We start from the raw sequence: 27,786 nt of genomic DNA on the forward strand, positions 1-27,786 counted from the left end.
GATTGAATTTGTTCAACTATGATATTCTATCACTCAGATAATTGTGTACAAAGGGTGTTTAAGTAATCTAAAGCTTTAATGGACCCATATCAGTGACTGATGGGACAGATATGTCAATGGTAAGGATTTTGCAGAATCCACCACAACTGGATGATGAAGCTGATTCTTAAGATTTGAAGTTGAAGTCTGTCTAATGGCCCCATGAAAACTGACAAGTGGTCATTTGTTCCGACACTTAAAATGACCTACATTTACCTTTACTTGTGGACATGTGAATAATGACTGTTGGCTGTCCTCCTACTATTTATTTATTTCGCCCTCTTGTTCTAAAGGGAGTCCCCTCCCTTATCGTGTCCTAAGCATCTCTCTTTCTTCGCCCTTTGGGCACTTCTCCTTTCTTTCCAGCTGTTTTTTGGAGTGCATTACTTTCATCCAGTTTACTCCTTGCCTCCTCTCCTCTCTAATAAAACAGCCACTCTTTGTAAAACCATCTATTTACAATAGTGAGATATGTCTCTCTACCTCTTGGGATCAGAAGTTGACTCTGTTACAGATCTGGAATTACCAGATTCAACTAAGATGCTACTTTCTTGTGCTCCCTTTTTTTTTTTTTTTTTTGGAAATGTAAAGCAAACAGAGAGTTACTGATTCAACTATTAAACAGTGTGTACCACCTCACCTGTGAGTCCTGTTCACACTGACACTCCCTGCCAAACCAGCATCGAAGATACATTTGCTACGACCTGACCTTCTCTCAAAGTCACATGTTTTTGGCTACAATCACAGCGCTCTTACAAGAGAGGAGAAACACATATTTTACTAGACAAAACTGGCTAATATTTCTCCTCATGTCTGTTTCTTTTAACTGTTGTATGTCTCCTCCACTTTCTCCTTATGAGACATGGGAGCTGTGTTTAATTTTTTTTCAACTATAACAAGCCCCCCCCCCTCTCCTATCCTCCTATCCTCTCCTCTACTCCCTTACCCCCTCCTCTTCTCTTCTCTCTTCTCCCACCCTCTCCACAACTCCCCCCAGGTTACCTTACTTTGTGTGTGGAAGAAACAGAGAACACACTGTTTGTGAGCGTGTGTGCTTTTGAGTGTATATATGCATTCCATTTATCTTTTTTCATCTTGTCTCTACAGAATTGAGCAGCGTCTCTATCACAGTACCTCCTAGAGAAAGAGAGTGTGTGAATTAGACACAGATACATTTGCTCTTATAGTGAAAAGTCATCCTGTACCTTATCCAGGTAAGTGTAGCTCCATGTCTTTCCGTCAGCAAAAACCCGAGAAATGATTCTCCCTTGACTGTCATACTCCCATTTCTCTGTGGTCGGACCCCTCTGTAGGCCTGTCACCTGCCCCGTACTGGACACACACAAGATACACACACATATCAGTATATGTGGAGGATTTGTATCTGGACATAGAACGACTCATAAGAAGAACCATGGCAGTGCATGTCTAGGTGTGTGTATGAGTGACAGGCAATTTATCAGATTTCACACAGCTCCCTCTTGAGTCACATAACTTTTACACATATGTATCAGTATTCCCCAACACCTGGAAACAATAATGAGTCAACTCTGCAGAGTTCTCATTTAAAAGGCATATTACGCAGGATTTTCCATTGACCTCAACTAGACACTGTAATAATCAAGTTTATGTTTTGGTAATTATCCTGAAAACAGCTTGGACTACAGTCAAAACTCTTTCATTATTTTAATCTCTCAATTCATCTGCATCTGGTCTTCTGCTCTAAAACATTTGTTTTGCAATCTGCTTGGACCCTGATTATTGCCAACTGTGACTATATTTTTCTTATCTTATTTCTCTGTGTTTGGGATGTTTCTGGGCGTCAGCCTTTGGGCATATGGTGTGTAGGTCCCAGCCAATGCGCAGGGTGTGAGGTTGGGATTCTTAAAAAATGTCTCTCTCCTCTGCTCACTGATCTCTTCAAAACACAGCATGTCTAATTTCTGTGTATGAATGCAGAATGAAAACACATCAGGGTGTTAAAAACCACAAATTCCGAGATACAGAAGAACTGCATCTATCGTTTTATCAACCCAAAATGCATTGCTGGTAGTGCTAGTAGCTACAGCCCTAAGAACATCCTAGAATAGTAAATACACGGTAAAGAGCTCACCTGGAGTACGTCAAGTTAACTGACAGTAGCTTGCTGCTGGGAACCCAGAGTGTTGGATGACCTTGGGTGTCATAAATGATCTTCAGCAGGAACTTCCTGTGGTCATCATAAATCTTCTCTGTTCGCAGTGAACGATCGTAATCCACAGACAGCAGGTTCCGACCATTCACCTGGAAAGAAACCATATATATATATATATTCAGTCAGTTTAGGAGGTGAAATGATAATATTGCATGCAGCTGAATCTGAATCTCGGTCACTTCTACTCATGTCATGAAGGCTGTTAGAGGCCCCTGTATGATGACCCCCCACATTGCAACCAACATGCTATTATTGTGAGATAACATATCTTGTGTAGTAAGTTTTATCCTGGTGGTGGTGATAGAGAAACATTCCTGAGATGTTTAAATTGGAAATGGTTCCACCACACTGGTAGGACCTTAGGTCATGTTTGACTGAGGCTATACAGGCTTATGTCATTCAGTGTGTTCTTTCTGATCTCCTTTAAAGTAATAGTCCTCAATAAAATGCAACAATAATGCTCCATCATAAAGGATTAACCACCTGGCTAAACACACACAAAAACAAAAAATGAGCCAAGGTGTTAAATTCTTGTTAATAACTGGCTGTCAATTCCAACATCTATGCCTTAGCCAGTGAACTAAAACAAACTCCTGATCCAAGCCCCATAAAACACTGTAGAATCTCAGAGCCAACTAGCCTCTCTTCATGGCTTTCTAAATGACGGGCTGTTTGTTCAATCTCCAATTTACGAAGACAGATAGCTCAGGTCTGGAGCTAAACTCACCTTATAGATCCTTGAAGCAAGGAAATGCTATGAATTAACCAATCAATTGTTTTACAGATCCATTTCATTAAAGAGAGAGACTTGCTGGAAAATGTTCAAGAGTCATTTTTCTCATCTTTTTATTCAGCCACTCATTCATTTGTAAATTAGCACCAGTTGAATGCAGTGAGGTGAATAAAGGGGGCAGAGAAGGAGGATATTGGATGGTGGCTAGCAGCCAGCTGGATGAAAAACAAAACCATTGGGATAACAGCCAAAAGCCATGCAGAGTGTGAGCCACCCCATATAAGGGGAAACAAATCATTCTGCAGATTGGCAGGGCCTGTCATTTTCATGTGGGTCCAAGCAAATAGTGACTTTTATTTCAATGCAACACCAAAGAGAACTCGCACAGAATCCCCATTCCTGGACTAGAAATATAGTTTTCAGATACTACTGAAAAATGTTCTGGGGTCTCATTTTTTGTGTATGATTCCTCTCATTCATTTAATTAACTTCATATAAAACGTTAATGTTATCATAAACATTCAAACCAGCAATGTTATCTGTACTTAACTATTCTATAAGCACCTTTTAATTTGAAAAGACATAAGCCGACTCACAACCTTAAATCAAAGTCTTCTCAACATTTCATCAGTGTTGTCTCACTCAGAGCACAAAGAAGAGGGTCAGTTGTTCAGAGCACAGCAGCTGCTGAAATGAATGTCAGGTGGCAGGTGGCAGTCCGCCGATATGAAACATGAAAATACTGATTCCTTTTCACCTCAACCATTTGATTTTGACAACTGTTGAAATGATCATCATCAGTTGTAGAAACCAAAATATACGACAGAGTAAAGGCCAGTAATAAAGAAAAAAATGAGAGGAGAAACTTTTTTTTTTTAAACTTTGTATTTCAAGAACAAAGTCGTATTGTTCACTAGTAGATCTCAGGCACTTGAGTTAGTAGAGCATTAAGTAATTGCATGTTGTGGTATTAGCTTGCAGGTTCTTAACGCTTTAATGAATCTTGCCCTTTAACTTAATGCATTGGTTCCCAAAGTGGGGGGCGCAGAGCCATTGCAGGGGGGGGCGTGGTACGGCTACAGGGCTAAATGAATGAGGCATGCTTGGACACTGCTATCAAAACATGGACAAGTTTTTGACTGGGCTCCCACGTAAACGTAATGAATACTGTTACACAGTTTAAAAAAAAAACTGTAACTCTGAAAATAATTACACTTTTTACACTTTTATTTTATTATTTATTTATTTTTTCCCAAAAGAGGTTGTAGTTTATTGCAGATTACTTTTATTTGTTTAAAAAAAGTTGCAGTTTGGGGGGGGGGTCATCAACCAAAGGGGGGCCCAGCAGAGAAAGTTTGGGAACCACTGACTTAATGAATGGTTACAAATACCACACACAAATGAAATTCATTTACTTTTTTAACATCAAATCAAGAACTTGTCTTCGTCCATTTGTAATACAAAAAAATCAATTAATCACACACCAATTACTTTCTTTTTTTGCTTGGTTAGATTAGTAAACTCAGATTTGTGGTGCCTCATTATGTTCAAAATACACACAAATAAATCCTCTTATTTATAAAACATCTGAAGTGTAGTCAAACAAACATAGCTAACCTGTAACATGCTTTACGTATACTATAACAAAGATTGGCTTTTGCACAAGTTCTATGTGTGAAATCTACATGAGAATTGCTGGAAGGGTCTCTGCTGAGACTCCTCTTGTGCATTCATAGTTGTCAAAGATCTCCAAAAGGTCATCAGGTTCAACAGAGGAGAAATCTTGTAAAGTTGGCCTGAGGATCTCTTACTCTTGGCAGCTTACAAACTGAAGAAAGCTTTCTGTCAGGTCACGAACACAACTCCAAATAACATCTCCTCAACGACAACAGGTGGTGCAAGGTTGATAGGACGGTAGTGGCAATCTTAGAATCCTCTCAAGAAAATTCGGCAGATGGCTTTCCAGGTTTCAGCCTTCAAATTGTGTCTGATGAAGGGTTCTTTCATTGTTGTCCTGAGTGTGCAGCGATTGCAGAAATCTTGTCAAATAGCAGTGTACACATCTCTAAGAACCCCTGTCCCACTACCAGCTTCCTCACAATTATCTGGAGTAATCATTTCACTGTCAGTGGTCTGTTCAGAGTCTCTGGGTCAGAACAATTGAAGCATGTTGCCTGGTATATGGATATCATTTTTGTTTGAGTTTTATGGTCAGATGTTTCAGACTGATAAATCAGTGTGTCATCTTGATCAAATTCAGCCTCTGTAACTTCAGGGTCAGAGATATCCAATGTGTCTCCTAGTGTTACATATTCTTGAAGAACTACATCCTCCTGTTATACTTCTGGCAAAATAAAATGGATCTCTGAGACCATTGGGGGATCTATGATGACTATGATTTGTAGCAACTGGCTGATGCAGACTGACCTGGTCCTGGTCTTGGTTTTGATCTGAGTAACTGGAACCATAGACAGGGGTTGGCTGTCAGAAACTTAAATAACTTCATCCTGGCCCTCAAAGCTAGAATCATCATGTTTGTGTTCAGAGTCAGTGGTAGAGGCATCTTCATCTGATTGTGGTTTTGGTTAAGCTGCAATATAGAAACGCAGCCTGGGTGGTTCGACGGTGTCATATATTTCACCAATTGAGACATCATCAGAAAAAGTTTTGTTTAAAGTCCAATACATCAATCATGTCCTTTACTTGAAATGCCATTTGGGATAAAAAGACTCTTCCTGTCTTTTAGGATATCATTAAATCCACCACTGATGTCCATAACAACTTTTCTAGTGTTTTGCTCTCCCCTGTTTAATTTAGCTTTTGCCTAAGTGTATCCAATCTCAATAGTCTGTGTAGTTTGCCTTTGTTTAGAATCAGGTTTAGAGGTTTGAAGCACCTAATCATTTTCTTTGGTTTCCTTTCTTAGCTTCATTTTCCCTGAATATAAAAAAAAAGACTCAATTTTCGCTTTGAGACAGGCTTTTGATTTCTGGAAAAAATTAAACGTTTATTTCTGTCTTCACATGAGGGAATGTAATGGGCCAAAGCTGAATTGTCCATAAGCAGGATGATATCTATGTGTGTCTGTGAAGCAAAATAAAACCATGATAAGGGTAAAAAATACCATGAGCAGTACTATCACACATTACATGTTGCCCTGGAATAGAAAACTACAAAAGAAAATATATTACTTAGGATGTGAAATGACACAATGACTGTGTCATTAACGTGAAAATTGCCAGCTTTAATTTCAGCCATGTAGAATCATCAGTTAAATAACTACAGCCCTTTTTGTTCATGTTCCCCCTTTTCAGGGTTACAAAATTACATTCATAAAGACGTCATTTTCATTTTGTCAAAAATTATTTTCATAGATGTAATCATTTAGAGGTCTGTAACCCATTCACATCAGCACACTCTTGATATATTATTCTTGCTCCTCCTGGACTTTATGTCAATGTACCTCTGTAAGGAATTACCTGAGACTATGCTTGAGACTAAGGCTGCGTTCAGACTGCAGGCAAATCTGATTCAAATCTGATTCCTTCTCAAATCCGATTTTTAGGCCTGACTGTCCACACTGTTTTTAGCAAGGTTCCAAATTGGATTTGGCTCTGTTCAGACTGGGCCACAATAATGACCAATCTGACAGGTTGCTGTGGCAACGTCGTTGGAGCAGAGGCGTCATCTAGCGTGTATTGTGTGATGTCATATAATTGCGACAGCGACAGCAACAACAAACCCTCGAGCTTTGCTTGAACGGAGACATCTCCCCAAAGATTAAGAATTTGGTTTGGTCCTCTGTCCAAGGACTGATGTTTTAACGTCCTCCATTGCCTCCATTGATATCAGCTAGCAACAACAACTGGAATAAGCCTCCATTGAAATCAGCTAGCAACAACAATTCGAATAAACGCAGGTCTGGTGTCGCATAGAGTGACGTAGCGCAGAGACGTAGAGAGACGTCCCGGACAGTCAAATCCGATTTGAGTGTTTGGAGCTGTTCAGACTCAGACACATCTGTCCAAATGTGATTTGAAACTACCTCCCTAAGGTGGTAGTCACATGAAATCGGATTTCATGTGATTTATGACTGTTCAGACTTCACAAGAGCCATCTGGTTCCAATCTAGATTGGCTAAAAATCGGATTTTGGCTTGCAGTGTGAACGCAGCCTAAATTAACACATTCTGAAGCAGTATAGAATACATGGTTGGAAAAATGCATATCAGTAAAGAATGGTGATGAAACACAATGCAGCATTATTTGAATTCAGCCATTATTTGGCTGAATTCAAATAATAATAATGCTTTCATCATTGAAAATATGTTGCATATCAAATCGCACTAATTATTTCTTGACATCTAGAATTATGTTTTTCTGCCACCAGATATGATTTTAGTTTCCATATAGTTTATATGTATAAAATCACAATGAACATATGACTGTGCACAGAGGGCACTGAACACAGTGGCTGCCACATACACTCACCCACCTCACTGACACATCCTCACCACCTGCACTCATACATGGACTATGTAAATTGGACGGGGTGATGGGGATTTTGGAGTAACTGACCCTAACCCTAACTGGGAACTGGCAGGTGTCCAGTAAGAACTTAACTGGAGATGTCTGACTTCATGATCGACAGGAATGTTTATTTAAGTTGTATATGGTTGTTTTAGGTTATGCACATAATTTCAAGAAGCCTGAAAATGGTAAAAAAAACTGTAAAAGTTTGTTCATGGCTATTTCGGTCCTTCCTCTGCAGCTGCCTAAGAGCTAGTGATGAACAGTGTTAAGATGACTATATGTCTATACTATACATAATGGGGAGCACTGAGGATGATATTTACAAATCAAATAGCATATAGTCTGTGACTTATCTTATGTTGGGTCTCACTTGATTTGTAAGAGCAGGTCATTTCTTTAAAATGTTTCACCACATCACATCATCAAGATGTGACCCAAATATACCCCCAGGATGTTTTACTAATAATAGAAGTACATTTTATCATAAATATAACTTTTTTCCTTCAACAGGAAGCTTTCAATAGTATCTTTTCCAAATTATTCAATGTTCATACCACTCTCATATATTGGTATGGATTGGATGTAACTCCTAAGTTGTAAATAATGAAAAAATGATGCTGGAGGAAGGTCGAATTCAGTCCTGACTTGTGAAAAGACTTTAATGTGATGACCCTTATCATGGTTTTTTAGTACATAGGGGTTAAGGAAGTCTGGCCTGGATTTCAAAATTCTCTGTCTCACTAGATGGGCTAAACCTTAATTTAATGCCACCGTGGTCAATACATAATGTCAGTAGTAAGAACATGGCAGTCACTATTCCCAAGTGCACGATTTTCAAACACTAACCAGAACATTTCCATACCCAATTTTGTATCTGTTTATTTAAGGATACTGTATACTTAAAAGCATTAATGAGGCCTTTCAAATATGCAGAGGAGGACTACTGTGCAGTTTAAATGGATTAATTATCCTCTATTATTTGTTTACACAAAATTAGTAGCAGCAGCAGCAGCGCTGTGCCAGCAGCTGCAGCACATAGGAGAAACACACTAGCTTTATTTTCATTCTAACATTGTCAGCATATTTGGATTGATGTATATTAATGTTTGGGGTGTCCTGAATGTATATTTTGAAACTTCAGGTGCTTCACAGAGGTGAAATCATTTCTCTCTCTCCTGTTTCATCTGTTGCTGCATTTAAATGGAATGAGAGGAGCTCATGTGATTGTCATTTTTGAAGCCGGCCCCAGCTCCACCTGCTGATTGTGTATTCCTCTCACTAACAATGTATTCAGTCTCTCCTTCACATTGCACCTGGTTGTGCCTGGCTGAGCCTGGAGGAGAGCAGAGTATGCCAGTTCTGATGAGGAAAATTGCAGAAATGTGTTGGTCACACCCACATGTGCTGTGCGCCAGGAATTAAGGCTTCAATCTGGGCCTATACCCTGTTTGTGGAAAACAAGACCCTTAGTGTTTAATTACTATATCTGTATCCTAAATGGGTTCCTGCAGGTTGCCAGGTACAGGACAGCTGAGTCACTGAACCATCTGTGGGGTTTCTGTCAATGTTTGATTAACTTTTACAATAAAAAATCTGCCCTTCACCCATTTCTACTTCATGTTTTTTTAAACTAATACATCAGTTTCTGTCCCATTTGCTAATTTTTATTTTTTAATGTGCCCCTCTCACAGTCTAGCTGTACCTGCATTTCCATCATTGTGACAAGCAATGCAAGTAATTGACCTTCAGATAAAACGTTTTAACTCTGCAGGTCATATTGGCCAGGCTTCACATGAAGTGGGGATGCATCCAGTTTACACAAAAATGGTAATATGTCAACCTTTTCATTTTTGTGCAGCTGATCCTAACACATAAAGTGTGCTCTGTGTTACATTTGACCTGTATTTATTCAAAAATGTAAAAATCACCATTCAAAAATGTTGCATTCTTTGCGTTAAATAAAACTGATTGAAATCATTATTATGTCTGTTATTGCATCCTGTTTCAGGTAACATAGGGCAATAAAGTTTGATTGTGAATGAGTTTTTTTCCCATAAACAAATAAACCAAAAGAATACACTCTTTCTCTGCGTCCTGAAAGCTTCATTAAGGATTAATCGCCCATTTATTAATGTTTATTAATGACTGATTAGATATTTAAGAAAACTCGATTTATGGTTCTGATGGTTAGTATAGACATTCTTTAGGAGGACAGAATGTGAATCAGAATATGAACTGTATGTAAGGGTCAAATAGGTCTTTGATGTGGTACCCATCAGCCTGGTTGGTGTAATGCACTTATGTACAACATTATGAAATTGTACACAAACACCTTATGTGGAGCAGAGTTGACAAAGAACATCCTCTGAATCCACTGAATGTTTATCATATACATAAGTGACAAAAACAACAGCAGAAGCAGCAGCTCATCACAACTACAACAATCCCAACACCAGCTGTCCTACATGATCATTTATCATCTCATAAAACTTGCCAGCACTGACATTCTGTGTATGACAGTAGATGTTTTCATTACTTCATCCAACAAGCTGCTTAAACATGCACTTTCTCATTAACTGGCATCTTGTGCATAATGTGTACAAGGATTAGCACACCACATAAAAACAGTAAGTATATTAGCATTTAGGAGAAACACTGGATTAAAGTTCACTGCTGGTAAGCCGGCCCTGCAATAACCCCATCATCATTAACGCTTTAAATTGTCATCTTGCTGCTACAAGACATGTAGTAGACACACTCGATTTACGCTCACCTTTGCACAACCATTTACAAAAACACATCTACAGTACCTACAACTCATTATTACTGGCTCACAATACAACACTCCCCATTACTGCTAGTGGACCACACATGCTGTTACATTCATTAGGGTTTATTGGCCCATGCTGAGAATGACACCACAGTGTAGATCAAACCCAGCAGAGACCACACCGCTGCACAGTTCTCCTTCTATTAGGGTGGGCTAGTTAGAGAGCACTTCATGTAAAATTCAAGCACTGCAGACAAATCACTGTCCCTTACTCCTCTCCTAATAGCCTGTAAGAACAACAGACCCACTGCCACACTAGACAGAAACACACTGTAGCCCACAACATGCTGCTCACAGAAAGGGCCGTGGACATTGTTTCCTTATAGCTGGAAAGTGCTGGGTTCACACCCAATGGTCAGCTGGTGCATGTTCATGTTCATATGAAACTTTGTGAATATGAAAGGTTTGTTTACACAGTGTATGCTAGCTCTGTGATAACCTGGTGAGCCTTCAACTGTGTTTCTCACCTCTTACCCAACGAGGAATAATGGGTGGATGGAAAAATAATTATGTTTAGTCATATTCAGATGTGAAAATAAGTTATAAGTTATAAATGTGAATACAATAAGTAGAATTCTATCAGTTAAAGGCTTCCCATAGTGTGCTGTTAAGAAATTCTTCAATAAATATTTGATTAATCCAGCTGGGCCCTGTTTATAAGACTGCATGGATGGAGTCAGATCCAATTTTCATTTTAAGACCATCTGACCTATTTCTTTTTTCAGTGAAGAAATAACCCGATTGTTTGAAGGTCAATTTTCAGTGCTGAAGCTTTCCTTTTTTGTTTTCTTGTGGGAAGCTTCACTTTGAGAGCTACTCACCCTGAGCTTCCTTCCAAAGACGATTACTTTTCCCCGGGTTTGTTCTTTCCTGAACCTCCACTCCACCAGGTTCTGGCCGTTCTCTCCTGGCAGTGTCATGTTGCGTCGGGCTACAGTTGGGTTAGCAGCGCCTGGATTCAGGCATAAAAAAGACAAGAATACAAACAATAGTTAATAGAGCAGTGAAAAATGAACAACAGTTTACTCTTTAAAGGAGTAAATATGTGCTGTACATCTGCTGTGAGTGTAAATATTAGAGTAGAGCCTTCTGCCTGCTTAGTTTATCTGATGACTACATACTTTTGAGTGACTCTCAGTAAATAAGTGCACACTATTTGAAGCCAGTGGCAGGTCATCCTAATCATCCTAATACTGTTATATAGTATTACTATTATGTATTCCTTTCTCAAGGTAAACATACTGTAGCAGATTTAGCTGCTCAGAGTTAACACAATGCATGGCAGCATGGATTAACACTATAATGTAACAATAACTTGTTTCAGCAGTCAATTAGAAACTTACTGTAAACAAAAGAATCATCTAGTGACCCTTTAGTAACTGCAGTGTGCACTCTTCATATTGTCCATTGACATCACTGAACAATTAAATGTCTTAACTGTCCTAACAGTGTCCTAACAGTGTCCTAACAGTGTCCTAACAGTGTCCTAACAGTAGCATCTCTGGTGCTACAAATACCCCTATATACTCCTATAGTGCTAGTTATTGCTTTAGTGCAGACATCCCAACTCTCCTGGAAGTTCCATGAGTGTCACGCATATTGATAGCGGCTCCCTGACGCCCTTTATCATCATAAATCATCCAACAATAACAGACATGAAATCTCATATATTTAGGAAAATGTCCTCAAATCGGTGTACCTGCTAGTATATGTGGCTCTGTCTGGTAGTGTGAATCCATCCCATTGGCATAGATGACCCTCAGCGAATGGTCATTACCCACCTGATAGCTGTTGCGAAGCTGGTCTATATGGGAGACAGAATATATAGACATATAGTTATCATGAATGAACCCATGCATTCACACTGATCTGAGGGTGAAGGAGAGGGAGAGAAAGACAAGAAGAAGAGAGCAAAGAAGTACAAGATAACGAGTGAGTTTATGGATAACTGTAAGGGGAGAAAACAGTACAATTAATTTCTGCGGGCCGTGTTTGAACCTTTTAATAAAGCACAGAGCAGGTATTAATATCCCACTGCTTCTTTTAATTAGGCTCCCCTTGACCTCTCGCAGGACTAATGGTTATGAGTATGAGTGTGTGTGTGTGTGTGTGTGTGTGTGAATGAGTGAGAGAGAAAGAAAGGCTTTCTAGGCTGTAGGTATTTGTACTTCTTCCTTCCATCTGATATTCCATCAGGTAAATGTGATTCATCTTCGATTGATTGTCTTTTTAACAACTCATCAAAGTAGTTCTTAAAGGCCAAATCCACAAAGAATGGATTGTGGTGCTGCTAATAACACCGTGAATCTATTTAGCTTCTTTTACTATGACATCATCTACTGAAATGTCAGATACAGATATTACTGTGACTCAGGAACATGTTATTCAGATGTCACTGAACTTTTCTTTTCATTTAATCAAAGTACTATTACTTATGTACAGTATAAGAAAACAAAAACATTTCACAAGGATTCACTCTCCAAGCTCTATAAAATTATTTGACATAAACAGGAAAAAATACAGCATTGGTTAGCTGAACTCTTGAATGATCTGGTGTCAAATAATAACTACCAAAATATTTCAACCTTTTAAATGTGTCCAAAATAGAATACCTGTAAACAGTAATGTCAGTATTCTTTTAGTATTTGGATGGTGGGTGGATGTTGTGGTTGAATAATGTGAAGGAAATCTGTTGGATGGAGCTGAACCTTCACACCCAACCAGCAACATCAATTTTCCTGCACTAAAGCTGGCTTTGTGCAGTATGTTATAAATGTGGAGAGACAGCACACTGAACAGAGCAGCCTTATTACAGTCAGCCTATACTAATGCACTGACATGAACATTTACTGTATTTGTCCTTGCATCACTGTCAAGAATTGCATTAGAGCATATTCACGTCTTCCACAAAGCAATAAACAATAACATTAAAATGACAAAACACTGCTGCTATATTACCTTGTTTACCATTTCTGGCCTGCAAATAGACCTAATGTGATTATTCACATTTCTTACACCACTTGCACTCTGGCATCTTGTGCAGTTCGATGATAGTGAGGAGGTGAATTGATAAATAATGTACATGAATGGATGGAGAGGAATGCTACACTTGTCAATGGCTTTGAATAACTTATTACATTCCAATCAATACTGCTCTGCTGTGAGGGAGAATCTACTTTGTTTTCCCCACACTCAGGTACATGTTGCTCGCTCTGAAACAAATCACTACCGGCCACTCGAGGCCTTGCTTCAACTGACTCATTAGTTCAGATTTAACAAGAGCATCAGTGCTAAATTATTGTTTTCCCTCGCCGTTTAGGCTGAATGTCTGACATGATGGATGACGAGGATGGAGAAACTAGAGTTTTCTTTTTGCAGTTCTTCTCAATCTCAAGTCTATTTTTAAGAGATTAAAAAATGGAGCCAGAAACATTTCAGTGCACTTTAAGACTTTCATACCAAGTGCTGATATCATTTACTCTGATGTCCAACAGAACCAAACCAAAAATACATTTTAATCCCCTTCGGGTATGTTTTGTTTTAATACACTGATGAGTGTATTGTTGTTGTTGAAATGAGGGGAACAAACAACAACACAATTACTGGAACAAAATGCCACCCTGCATTTGAAGTTGTGTCACTGGGCTTTTGGTGAGAAAATGTTTTTTTTAATTGCACAAAACACCAACTATGGCCTCATAACCAGTCTACACAAAGTACAAACATAAAACACTTCAAAAAGCTAATACTTATTTAATTATTGTAGAGATATTTTGTTGGATGCCATTACACTGGACAGAGTTTCATTATATTGTGTGCAAATGCAGCAATTAAATGCAGCACACATCGTTAACTAAATGAATACATCTGTACATTATCAACAAGGACTTATGAGCGCTTTGGTTTGGAAACAAATATCCTGTTTAAAAAGAAATTGTTACTAAATGTGTCTTTTTGTTATGGATTAGAACAAAGACACGTATGGCAGATTGAATTCACTTATACCAGCCCACTGGATCACTTTGCAAAGTATGAACATTTCAGAAAAGTAATTCATTTTCTGCTGATTCAGAGTTTTTTTCCACTCTGGCCAGAACACAATTCTCTAAAAAAACAACAATGAATACATATTGTGATCATATTTCTAAAATTCATATATTGATACTTGCAAATGTTGTCAATCAGCAGCTCCTGTGCAATATAATCTGACAAAACTGATACATAATATTGTTGAAATTGAACTAATGTTTCACAGTAAATAGATGATTTACTATAGTTAAGCTATAGTAAGTTATACTATGTGTATTATATATTATTTTTAGGTTATTATGCAATGGTTTTACTGGTTTGGCCCACTTGAGATAAAAATTGGCTCTGTGTGGCCCTCGAATTAAAATGAGTTTGACACCCCTGACTTAGACCTTAACATATGCTATGAGCACTGGTAACCCTGGTCAGTACAGTACTACAGTGGTCCCATGGTGCATTCTCCACAGCCAGAGGCTACAGTGATATGCAGCAAGAAAGAACATTATTCCGTTTACATGTTTATCTGTGTTGCATTATGGTGGGATCCTATACATATACACAACAGACTTACTATTGCCTATGCTTGATGCTGTTTAACATCATCTCTCCATTTTATTTTGAAAGTTGGTTCACAAACTCATCATTGTAATTCCATATCATTTGTAACACATCATTTGTATGTGTTAACTGGACTGACCTCACTAAAGAATTGTGAAAGATTCATGTACACGTTTTCATTTTTAAAGCCATTCTTCTTTATATCAGACACCATGTCCAAAATACGTTTCATGAGAAATGTAATCAGTTTAAAGGTTCTGTATGTAGGAATCAGAAATTCCTTCTCATTAGTGACACCTGAAAATATGCATTAATCAACCAACTGAACCTGACCCAACCTGCAAACTGCTAACTTCTTTTTACAAACCATGTTTACTAAACACTGGTAGGTCCAGTGAGCTGTGGCTAGGAAGCAACATTCTGTGGCTGGGGAGCAACGCACTGTGGCTGGGAAGCAATGCGCTGTGGCTAGGACACACACACTGTGGCTGGGGAGCAACACGCTGTGGCTAGGACACACACACTGTGGCTGGGGAGCAACACGCTGTGGCTAGGACACACACACTCTGGCTGGGGAGCAAAACGCTGTGGCTAGGACACACACACTGTGGCTGGGGAGCAACACGCTGTGGCTAGGACACACACACTGTGGCTGGGGAGTAACACGCTGTGGTTATGTTGTGAAATTTGTGTTTAGACTACCAACAGAAAAAGGACTGGGCGACTGATTATTGCAGGCATATTTTTCTGTTAAATTAGTTGTGGTTGAAGGGAGCAGCAAGCCGTCTCATTAGCTGCAGAGCTAATATCTTCAGGGTGTTTCTAGTCGGACAGCACTGTTTTTATTGTGTTGTGTCTGTATGCTAGCTGTTTGTTGACATTACCGGGAGAGAGGTAAGGCACTTGGGAACGCGCAAAAACGTCACATCCTTTGAATTTTCATATGACATACGTACTGTCTGTTTTTAACTCTACTGTGTAACATTTACTACACTAAGAACTAGGGGTGTGACGTGATCTCGTGCCACAATATTAAGGGTGTGCACAAAAAAAAAGAAAAGAAAAAAAAGACGATCGGTTTTCTATCGCTCATTTGCACGTCATGTCTTCTTTTTATAATGTCACTTGTGGATCATTAACCTTGTTGCTGCTTCTACCTGCTGAGAAGATCTCAGTCAGCAGTATGAGATGAGGAGAGGAGCAGCTGTAAGTTAACCTCAGGTCTCTACACTGAAAGCCTGAAGTAGGAGGAGCAGGGAATCTAGCGCAGCTATGGAAGCCTAATGGTGCCAAAAGTGATGAGTCACACTACCAAATTATAACACAATTTATATGTTGTTCTACTTGTGTATTTATGTGATACAGGATTTGTGCAATTTACTTTTATTTCTGTTCTTTTATTAGCATGTTATAATTTGTGATAATTTGACTCTTTATCTCTCTGACTCTCTTTATCTATTTATATTTATATACTAGGATTGTTTCTCGTCTTTGTAATTCACTTTTTGGTATGTGATTGTGATTGTATTTAGGTATTTATGGTTATTTTTTCCATAAATACCAAAATTATCTTTCTATAAAACATCTATCTACATGGGGAAACCTTTTACAGTGCTTGCATATTGCATACTGCGTATGATAATTCATACTTAGAAAGTAGAACTAAAGTGACATTCATTACAAGATGATAAGTTAAAACATTTCAAAATGCTGCTGCATTATTTAGCATTTTGTGACTTTCAAATAAAAGAACAGTCATATATTTCCTCATTGAAGTTTTCTTAAAAATAGTGTTAAAAGCTTGTCTCGTCTTGATCTCGTGAACCCAATATCGTGTCTCGTCTCGTGAGCTGTGTGTATCGTCACACCCCTACTAAGAACTGCACAACTACTACTGTCTACCAACTACTACAACAGCTGTCAGGCAAACTTGCATCTTCTGTCATGACATTAAAAACTGGTAATTTATCATGAAAGTTGAGCTTTTTTCCACAGTGTCTAATTTCTATATGATCACAGCCTACCCTCAGAGCTCTACATGGAAACCGGGCAAAAAGCATTTTTACCATTTCTGAAAAACTTCATTTCTACAGGGACAGTATTATTGAGTATGATTCACATTACAAAGCAATCACAAAATAAATGGTGTCACAACACACACACTCCATCACTGTGCACACACGCACACATGCACACACGCACACACACACGCACACACACACACACACACACACACACACACACAAACACACATATCCTTACCCTGCACCAGAGTATAAAAGGAGTCTATTGATGACAGGTTGGTTGTTATGGAAACATCCTCATCCCTTCCTGATGTTTCAATGTCTACAGCAACGGCCCCTGATGACATGTCGCCGTGGAGATTGGTCACCACCCCGGTGGGAAAGGTCACATTAGTCAGACGACCCTCGCTGTCATAGCTGCAAGGACAACGATGATGAAGAGAGGGAGGAGTACAAGGAAATTAGTTAGCATTGCTGTAATATGTTTTATGGATACCTGTAAAAAAATGACCTGAATCTACATTACACACACACACACACGCATGCACGCACACACGCACACAGCTGCAACCAGTTTCTTACAGCTGAGTGTGCTAAAGTTTTTTTTAGTGGAGTTGTAATTTAAATTAGACTGAATCTATTCAGCAGGAAGCAGAATTTTGAATATATTTAAATTAGAAAAAAAAAAAATTCAAATTGTCTCCTGTCTTTAAGACCAATGGTTGAGGGTACACTAGTCCTACAAAATAATATGTCCAGACAGGCCTAACATAACTCTTATTAATTTGGTTATTAGACTGGTAGACAGTTTAAAAATCCATCCATCCATCCATCAGATCATTCACAGTACACACATACACTCAATTATAAACAAAGTAATCCCACTCACTCATAGAAAGTAGTCCAGCCTATTTGGATGCTCTTGGTAGCTAGTAAACCACTGTTGCCATGGTAACTAAACAAGACCAGCTCCTGACCCTGAGCTGTGAGAGTTTTCAGACCTCCATTAGTCCCAATGGTCAGCCAAATGACCTACACATGCACAAAAACACACACAGGGGTAAAGAGTTACATTTTCTGTACAAATATAATAATGCTGAAGAGCCAACATTTCTAAAGCAGTTTTTTTTTACAGCCCTTTCTTGATGTAAGTTGTGTAACCTGGAAAAAGTCCCAACTCACCTGATTGTCTGGGGCAACCACACGTACAGGCATCCTGTTGGTATCTCTACGGATACGCAGTGTGTTCCCACTGCTGTCAGTCACTGCAGTTACATCTTCCTCATTGCTGACAGTTAGAATATGTGGTAGATGATAAAATTAAGAGGAGAAAGAAAGCAGTAAATGAGTAATCATAAAAAAATCTAAGAGAATATCTGCTTATTTTCACACACACACACACACACACACACACACACACACACACACACACACACACACACACACACACACACACACACACACACACACACACACACACACACACACACACACACACACACACACACCTGTAGCTGAAGTTGTATTTATAGTCTCCAGTGACCAGGGACATGGTGAATTGATGAGTCCCATTCGCATCAAACACGTAGAGCTCCTGAGAGGCTGGAGAAGCAACTTCATAGGAGCTAGGACCTGAAGCCAGAGAGCCTGAGAACACACACACACACACACACACACATACACACACACACACACACACACACACACACACACACACACAAACACACAGAGAGGGATATTAGTTTTCTGTATTTGGCATCAAACATTCATTTATTTATCACTGCCTTCAATAAGCATCCACATGCACATACAGAAATGAACAAATCCACCTCTCAGTACACTTTCACAAACATGCACATATTTTAACATGCCAATTTTGAAATTACAATGATCTATGCATTTGATGATGATGTTGGCTGGTGTATAGCACATTTTCTGTCCTAAATATAAGTCCAAATGGCGCTCATTCCTTGGTATGCATTTGAATGTACATAGCTTATGACATTATATAAACTATAATGTGACAGACTTAACTGTGAGAAACATGGTGACTTACAAGCAATGTGAGGGGGAAATTATATTTCTAGTCAGAACTTTTCAGAAGATTTTTTAAAAATTAGAATATTTTGTCTCTAACAAATACAAAGAGCGGTATCTACAAACCAGTGGGTGGTTGGTTGCGTCGTATAGCTCGAATGCGGATGTTTCCCAGATCAGCCACATACAGTGTCCCATCTGGGGACACCACCAAAGAAGAGGGACAATTGAGCCTGGAATCTTTAGCATAGCCGTCTCCTGTTTGGTAGCAGTCACAGTTGGCATCGTTCTGCAGAACAAAAGGATGCAGGGAGTTGGGTAGGAAGAAGTAGAAAAGAAGTGAGAGAGACAGATAATAACTTTACATGAATAATTCAACTTGGTATGTGTTATGGAGACATATTGGCACTGCCAAAAATTCAACATAACCCCAGATTCTCATGAATATGATATATTTTTTCCTACTCCACTATTAATTCATTCAATGGGCAGATACCACTTACAGTAACTGTACTATTGTATCTACTTGTCATTCTTTACACATTGGTTATGAACTGAGGTAGAGTAGAATACGTAATAAGTAATTAAGATAACACAGCAATGATGACTCAGAACTTTAATGTTCCATGAAATATGTACTGTGCCTGTTTCAACTCTACTGTGTAACATTTAGCACACCGAGCACTGCAACAAATACTACAACGGTTGTCAGGCACTTGTATTTTCTATGAAACCTTTCATGTGATTAAAAACTGATTATAAAAGCTGATGAAGAAATATTTTTCCACAGTGACTATTTCTATCTGAATCACAGCTTAACTTCAGTGCTTTGTATGGAAACCAGGAAAATACTGAATACACACATCCTTCATTTCTACAGGGGCAATGTGATTTAATATGATTCACATTACAAAGCAATCACAAAGTAAGTAACTATAATAATAAGGGAATTAAGATTGACAGGAAATAATGATGATGATGACATTGAGGTCTGAATATGGCATTTTTTTGTGCGAACTGACATTACAGTGTGTGAAACAGCTGTTGTGTAGTACCTTGCAGTCACAGTCTGATAGAGCTCCAGCCAGATGGGTAATTTCTCCATCAGTTGAAACCTAGTGGAGCGACGGCCAGAAACAAACATGTCTTGTTATATATATGCTTCTAGAAAGTCAACACTTTGCAAAACCACATTCTCAAAGACATGAATAAAATAAAAAACACAGACTGAAATCTGATCATGTATTGTCATCAGGTTTCCAGATTTGCACTTTACTACCTGATGTGGAAGGACATTCAAAGTTGAAGCTCACCTGTCGGATGCGGTGGATTTTTTTCTCGTCTGTCTCTGCGATGTAGAGTACGCCGCTGTAGGACAAGGCGATGGCTGTAGCTCCCTCTAGCATGGTCTGCACCGCTCTCTTTCCCATAGTGTATTCTATACCAGGTACTTGGCAGTGCATGGGACGACCTGCCACAATACGAACCTGAACACACACAAACACCTCAGTGGATACTAGTTCTGAATGATTTTGCAGATTGTGACACTATTATTAATTCATTAGATTGTCTAATGTAATCCCAAAAAGCACATTTTATTCTGAAAATCCAAAACTAGAGTTTACTGAAGACAATACCTGTCTATTCTCAGTGATCTGCAGCACTACGTTGTTGTCCAGGACGTAGATGGAGTTATCCATGGGATTAATGGCCAGATCTGTGGGCCATTCCAAACGGACCTGGATGTTGAGATGACAGAGGGGAGGGAGGAGAATTAGTTTCTTCTAACACAGCTACTTTGACTCTGTGTAGTGTCGCTACAAAATTGATCTATATAAAGACTAAAACTTTTAATTATGTCAGAGTTGAAGAGCACAGCCCACGGTGAGGCCACGTGAAAACAGAGGTCTGCTGCCTCAGTAAAGACGGACTGGAAACACACAGGGAGAGGGACCACTTCAGAGAAAGTTGCTGATGGCTAACTCACCCAAATAACATTTGAGTGATACTTTCTGTTAAAATACAGAGAGGGACAGACTGAGAGGGCATTGACAAAAAATAAATGACATAAAAATGAATGTAGACAACACACACTTTAAAGTCACTAAGAGAAATGAAATTTTATCACCAAATTCATGAACAAGTAATACTGCAATTAAAGTAACCGTATAAAAATCATTAAATGTTTTATATAACAGAGTGTAAAATGCTACAAACACACTCTACAGCTGAATTGAGGGATTTCAGTGATTTTCTGTCGTTCAGGGAGGAAAAGTCAGCAAATGTCACCTGATCAAGATCTCTCTTTGTTGGGATTTAAAGGGTTCATTTTGTCTAATGGGACACCAGAGAACCAACTGAATTACATCTCTCTTTTGTCCATTTGTTCTCTCCTATAAATAACATACATGTGCATGTATACAATTGAACTATAGCATCTTTTACATAAAAGAACATGTAGCTCCAGTGCATTAGTGTGACATTGTAACAGTTTAGTTAAATGCTACAGACAGATGATCAGGGTGGATGGATGTAATATATTCAGGTACACTTTTCATGTTACCTGTCTTATGTGCATGCTGGTATCGCATGTCAGAGGTCGTGCAGAGGTCAAGTCATTACTACCCAACACGGTGGAGATGATTCCGTTGCGATCCACTTTCCTGATCATAGTCCCATCCACAAAGTAGATCAAACCATTTTTGTCAACCGCAATCCCTACGAAGAGTAGAAACATACAGACTATAAATCCATCTGCTGCAGCATGTAAAGGCGTCAGGATTAAGCAGCAGCAGATAATGAAATAAAGACACAGTTCAAAAGCATTCAGTAAGAACAAAGGAACGAGCATTTTTAAATAAAATCAACCAGGATTAGTAAATGTGTGGAAGATATCATACAGATGAGCAAAACTCTTACTCTCAGAGCTTCTTAATAGTAATGAAGTCTGAAATGTAAAAAAACTGCTGAGCTGCTAAATGTTTCCTTTGCTTTTAAATATGACTCAGTGTAGTATTGAATTAATACTTTCTTGTTTTTATTACTTATTCAGTTATGTGATATTTTTGCCTTGTGATGCAAGCCTGAACAGATCCAGTTTCAAAGCTTCAAAAACCCATTCTGTAAATGATACAATGATGACTTGATTTGATATTCCACTCAAGCATGAAAATCATTAATAATTTTAAGAGGATACATGCGGTGTGAAAAACTGTCATCCCACACAAAACCTCCGCAGATGACAGGGACTCAGTCGTGGATGCCATCCTCCCATAGCTTAAGGGTCCCACTGGTTCCCTGTCAGTTATTGTTTCCTACTGTTTACCTCAGAGGACAACAGTTGTCCTACAGAATCAGAGCACCATGGTAACCAAATGTGTCATCTCCTCCTGAGCTTATTTAATTTAAGGTGCTGTGTGCTGGCTTGTGGGGATCCTGCACCAGTTTCTTTTTTAGGGATACTGATTGTTGGCTGCTTCAGTACATTGTCAGAGTGTTGTGGCAGAGAGGGCAAATCTTTTACAGGGCAGGAAAAGAGGTTATTTGATTTTTCATGACATGACTGGACCACCCCCCCAACAATCCACAGCACACACAAAGCTGATTAAATACTTTTACTCCAGTTATAAAGACCAAGTGTGTGTCACTCTGAACATTTCTGGCCAGTAAGGACACATTTACAAAAGGTCAAACTTTGAACCCATGTGTTTAATTTTTTAAATTAAGAACACTCGTCAATGAGGTAATGGGAGAGGCCTAAATAATAACTTAAAATGCGTGTGTGTGTGATTATGTATATGCACCTTTAGGTCCCAGCAGCTGTGCTTCTGTAGCTTTTCTTCCATCTCCACATCTTGCTTCATCAAAGGGGGGACACTGTTCACCTGTACCGGCCACTACCTCTCCATTACCTAGACACACACACACACACACACACACACACACACACACACACACACACACACACACACACACACACACACACACACACACACACACACACACACACACACACACACACAAAAAAAACATATTATGCATTCATTGTAGTATAATTGTCCCCACTGTGTATCTCTGTGACTAAATCTCTGGGTCATATCTAAAACGTTTCCAATTTCTAAAATTAAGGAGAGACTCACTGATGAGATCACGGGCCCCACTGAGCATCTTGGGTCGGTAGATTCTTCGTGAGTTGGTGTCTGACACATAGAGCTGCCCTGTTACTGGATCAGTAGCTAGATAGTAACGGTGAGCAGGGTTGTTGCTATGGACAAACAAGATAGAAACAAGAAAGAAGTGGGTCAGGGATGCTATAATGTTTGTATCATTGACATCAATAACAACAACTTGACTTGACTATCATTTAGAAGGAATACAGTTAGTTTTGGACACAGATGTCCGGTCAGGCTCCATCATATCTTAAAGAGCTCATAGTACCTTATGTACCTACTAGAACACTGCACTCCCAGCATGCAGGCCTACTTGTGGTTCCTAGTATCTCTAAAAGTAGATACTAGGAACAGACTCCAGTCCCGGACCTTCTAGCTTCAATGTTGATTTTCTATGTGCTTCTCTCTCTCTCCTTTCTACCCCAACCGGTCGAGGCAGATGTCCTCCCACTTTGAGCCTGGTTCTGAGGTTTCTTCCTGTTAAAAGGGAGTTTTTTCTTGCCACTGTCACTAAGTGCTGCTCATGTGGGAATGTTGGGTCTCTTTAAAATTAAAACCTGAAGAGTACGGTTTAGACCTGCTCTATGTGTAAAGTGCCTTGAGATGACTTTGTTGTGATTTGGCGCTATATTAATAAAGATTGATTGATTGATTGAAGTCCAGCTGTTTTTCATGGACACTGACATGATTTATAAGAGAGATCATTTCTTATAAAGCAAGATTTATCTCTCATTTGAAAATGTATTCATTAATGCTTACTCATGTAGGAATGTTGTGGGTCTCTTTAAATTAAATTAAAGAGTATTGTCTATACCTGCTCTATGTACAAAGTGCCTTGAGATGACTTTTGTTGTGATTTGGCGCTATATAACTAAAGAATGATTGATTGATTAGTTCATGTAGATTTTGGAATATAAAATAAAGATATTTTATGAAAAAAGTCAAAAGTCTGGCATGGGCTTAATTGGTACTGTGACACCAAGTCCACGTCATTATTTATTTACAAAATAAATTTTCTTTTTTTTTTCTCCGAAGAATCAAAAACAGCAATATATTTATTCAGTAACATGTTAAATATTAAACAATGATCTTAGTGGTTTGACTTCAGATGTAACCCCCTTTGTAATCATCAACATTTTATCAATAACTGTAACACTTACATTTAGTTTGAAATTAAATTACGTAATGCTGTTACATGTAACTAGTAACTCCCCATTACTGATAATACATGTCTCCCCTCAATTCAGTTCAGTTCCCATAAAATAGTTACAATACAGACATACAACCAGACATCCCACCTGGAAGCAGTCCTACTGTGTCAAGATCCTTCTACCACTTAGCATTGTGTATTAGTGTTCATGTAAATCATCAAACCAATAGTCCAAAACAAATAAATACCAATGGGTTACACATTCACATGAACATTATTATCAGTGAGAGTTACACTTTGGTTCCTACATCATTATCACATGGAAATGGAGATGTTCTAGAGCTGATGATAATGAAGAAATAATGAATAAAAGGAAGAATGAGAAAGTGAAAGCAAATAAACTAGTATTCATTTACTGCCAGTGGAGTAACGGGTTGTTAGTGTTGGTGTGTGTACTGTATGTGTGTGAGAAAGAGAGGGAAGGAGAGGCAGAAACAGAAAGAGTGTGTGTTATTATTTCTGTGTACATGTGTTCTAAGCTTTTCACTGGAATTAACTGGAAGTGTGACAGGTCAGAATGTAAGTGCCTCTCTTTTGTGTGTTTGTGTGTAGTAACAGTGGGTCTGTCTGTCAGTCTGAGCAGAGATACATGGGTGCGATGGGCCATCACTTGTCTGTAACACACTCGTGATGATGCCTGCCACACTGTCATGTAATATCCATCTCTCTCTCTCACACACACACACACACACACACACACACACACACACACACACACACACACACACACACACACACACACACACACACACACACACACACACACAGGCATGGATATATACATGTGCACTCGCCTCTGGCCATAAGTTGTTGGTGATAATCTGCAGATGATCACAGGCTGTTAGTGAAGACAGTTAAAAATAGACAAACTGTGTGTGTGTGAGAGGAAGACAGTCTGTGTTTTTCTGTATGTGTGAGGCTCGACACGACTTTTGGTTTTCTTGTAATATTTATTTAATCAGATACAACCCAAACTTCAAAGATCCAGGATAGACAGCACCGCATACCAAATCCATAGATTCAGAGAAACTTGAAACACATACAGTAGCACAGAAGCTGTGAAGAAAATGTGATTAAACTTGCCAGTCCAGTCAGAATATAGTATGAAGGCAGTCTGTGTGTTTCCACCTGTCTGCAAAACCCATTTAGTTAATTAAACACAATGACATCCTGATTATACTGCTTCCATTTTTTTTTTTTTTTTTAGACCGTAAACATTTAATGAGGTTCATTTGTTCAGTTTTATAGTCCCAGTGCCAAGAAAGCAACTTGTGAGGACGGATTTGATGACAAAGCCTATTTTAAACCTGTCTCAGTGTGTGTGTGTGTGTGTGTGTGTGTGTGTGTGTGTGTGTGTGTGTGTGTGTGTGTGTGTGTGTCTGTGTGTCTGTGTGTGTCTGTGTGTGTAGTAGAATACAGAAACACACAGCCTGAGGATGCAGTTGACATGTGGATGCCACTTGATCATCTTAACATGCCAGGGCGCATTAAAAGATGTGACTGAACAGGGAATAGAGAGAAGCTAGGACAGTGAAGGGAAAGACAAAAGAAGAAAAGAAGAAAAAAGGTGGAGAAGTAAGACAAGGGGGTGAGAAAATGATACAGAGCACAGAACAAAAGAAAGACTGGGAGGGGATGAAATAAAATAGGGAAACAAATGACGTTTAAGAGGAAAAAAAGGAGGAGAAGATGGAGAGAAATTATGGCTGTAAAATGAGATAAAAACATGAAGGACACTGAATGACAAAAGGCTGAGAGAGAGACTCAAGCAAGAGAGGATAAAATGAAAGAATGATAACAGCAAATGAAACAGAATATAAAGTCAAGATGGTGTGAATAAGTAAACATGGAGGATGGGAAGAAGGTGGTAAAAAAAAAAAAAACCCTCTGTTACACGACTTGTCCTCCCGAGAGGAAATTGTCTTTTAATTAAAAAGTGAAATTTAATTGAAAACTACATTTGGATGAGTCAAAAAAACGGAATCCAATCATTGTGTCTCGCCAGTGGCAAAGCAGCTCCAGGTACGGAGCTTCCCTCTCTGTGTAACAGCAGATACAGAAGAGGAAATAACTGAGTTAAGCTGCGTTTTCAGCAGGAAGGAACGAGAAAAGGAGGCAAGGAGACAGAACAGCAAATTTTGATGTGTTTGCTTAAATCACACAGTTTAGTTTTTTATATGTCCTTGTTTCTGGCCACAGCATGCAGCTGTTTTAAGTGGAAAGGACAAAACTGGCAACTACATAATAAAAAAGCAGCTAAAGAGCTAGATATGTATCTCTGGAGCTGGTTGAGACCAAAGCAGAGCTAGAAGGGTGGATAGAAACACAACTTAAAATCACAAATGAATGCTAATGTTGTTCTATGCTTGAGGTGGAAATAACTGTTCAAACATCAACTGTTTGCTAACAGGTGATGATATTTCATATGTTGTGTTTACAGTGTGTCCTGCTGCCCCAAAGTGACCAAAAAACTAAAATCAAATATAGCCGCAAGCAACAATTTACAGGTTCTAACCCCTTTTTCACTCATTTCTGAAATGAAAATAGAAATCTGTTTTGTTTGATTTGACAAAAAACTGCTGATGCATGGTGATTTGTAATATGCTACGGACATTTTTTTTGCATTTGTAGCACCCCCCAGTGGCAGATTTCAATTAAACTTTTAGGATATATTTCATGTACTTATGTGGACACTTCCTGTGGTTTTTGTGATGATAGACCCAACAGTTGATGACTTTAGTCTATTTATGTGCTGAGTCACGCCCTTGTGAAGTCCATTATAAATGTCTTAAAAACTAAATGAGATATCAACAAGCTTTATACAACTTTTAATAAGATTGGTTTGATGATGATCTACATAACATTTGGTAGCAATTGGACCTACTGGTCCAATTTCATAGGCAGTTTTATTATATATATTATTTAATTATATATTATATATAATATAAATATTATTATATCATAGGCTAGGGGAAGCATAGCTCCCCCCAAAATTATCACTGTAAAATGGAACCTTTAACATGATTTTTTGGGGCAGCAACTACACAAATTGAACATCAGAACCTCACTACCACGGCGGCAGTTAATGTAATGCAGTTAAGGTGGACCAGCTATTCTCATTTCAGAGACAATCTCTGCCGCTCTTCCATGTTTTGTTCAGCCACCAGAGATAAGTAACTGTACATGAGTACTATTAGCAAGATAACATTAAGTAACTCCAAATTTGAATGAAGTACATTACTTCATTAATTAGGGATGTGTCATTAAAACTGAATAATCGTTCATTGTGCTGTGGTTGTTTTTTTTTGTGTTTTTTTTTCATTGAAAAACGTGTCCAATCTAATGAAGAGTTGAGTTGTATAGTCTAGTATGAAGGATTCATCAACAGCTACTGGAGAGCAGTTTTCACTTTCAGCCACTAGGAGGAGCTC

General features: G+C 38.7%; 1 protein-coding gene across 6 annotated transcripts in view; it reads right to left on the reverse strand.

Moving 5' to 3' along the window:
- tenm3 (teneurin transmembrane protein 3) overlaps positions 1–27,786 on the reverse strand; it is a 244,749-nt gene that overhangs the window by 14,068 nt on the left and 202,895 nt on the right. For all 6 annotated transcript variants that reach the window (XM_062427003.1, XM_062427030.1, XM_062427047.1 and 3 more), the window contains 15 exons: positions 23,116–23,240; positions 22,780–22,887; positions 21,540–21,694; positions 20,614–20,715; positions 20,290–20,463; positions 20,032–20,091; positions 19,103–19,265; positions 18,448–18,586; positions 18,122–18,227; positions 17,829–17,971; positions 17,178–17,356; positions 12,028–12,132; positions 11,150–11,280; positions 2,153–2,322; positions 1,245–1,371 (listed from right to left, as the gene is read on the reverse strand). In XM_062427003.1, coding sequence (XP_062282987.1) covers positions 1,245–1,371; positions 2,153–2,322; positions 11,150–11,280; positions 12,028–12,132; positions 17,178–17,356; positions 17,829–17,971; positions 18,122–18,227; positions 18,448–18,586; positions 19,103–19,265; positions 20,032–20,091; positions 20,290–20,463; positions 20,614–20,715; positions 21,540–21,694; positions 22,780–22,887; positions 23,116–23,240 — 1,987 coding nt within the window. The remainder of the gene's footprint in view (positions 1–1,244; positions 1,372–2,152; positions 2,323–11,149; positions 11,281–12,027; positions 12,133–17,177; positions 17,357–17,828; positions 17,972–18,121; positions 18,228–18,447; positions 18,587–19,102; positions 19,266–20,031; positions 20,092–20,289; positions 20,464–20,613; positions 20,716–21,539; positions 21,695–22,779; positions 22,888–23,115; positions 23,241–27,786) is intronic.

This window comes from Scomber scombrus, chromosome 2 (assembly GCF_963691925.1).
Source record: "Scomber scombrus chromosome 2, fScoSco1.1, whole genome shotgun sequence".
Lineage (NCBI taxonomy): Eukaryota > Metazoa > Chordata > Actinopteri > Scombriformes > Scombridae > Scomber > Scomber scombrus.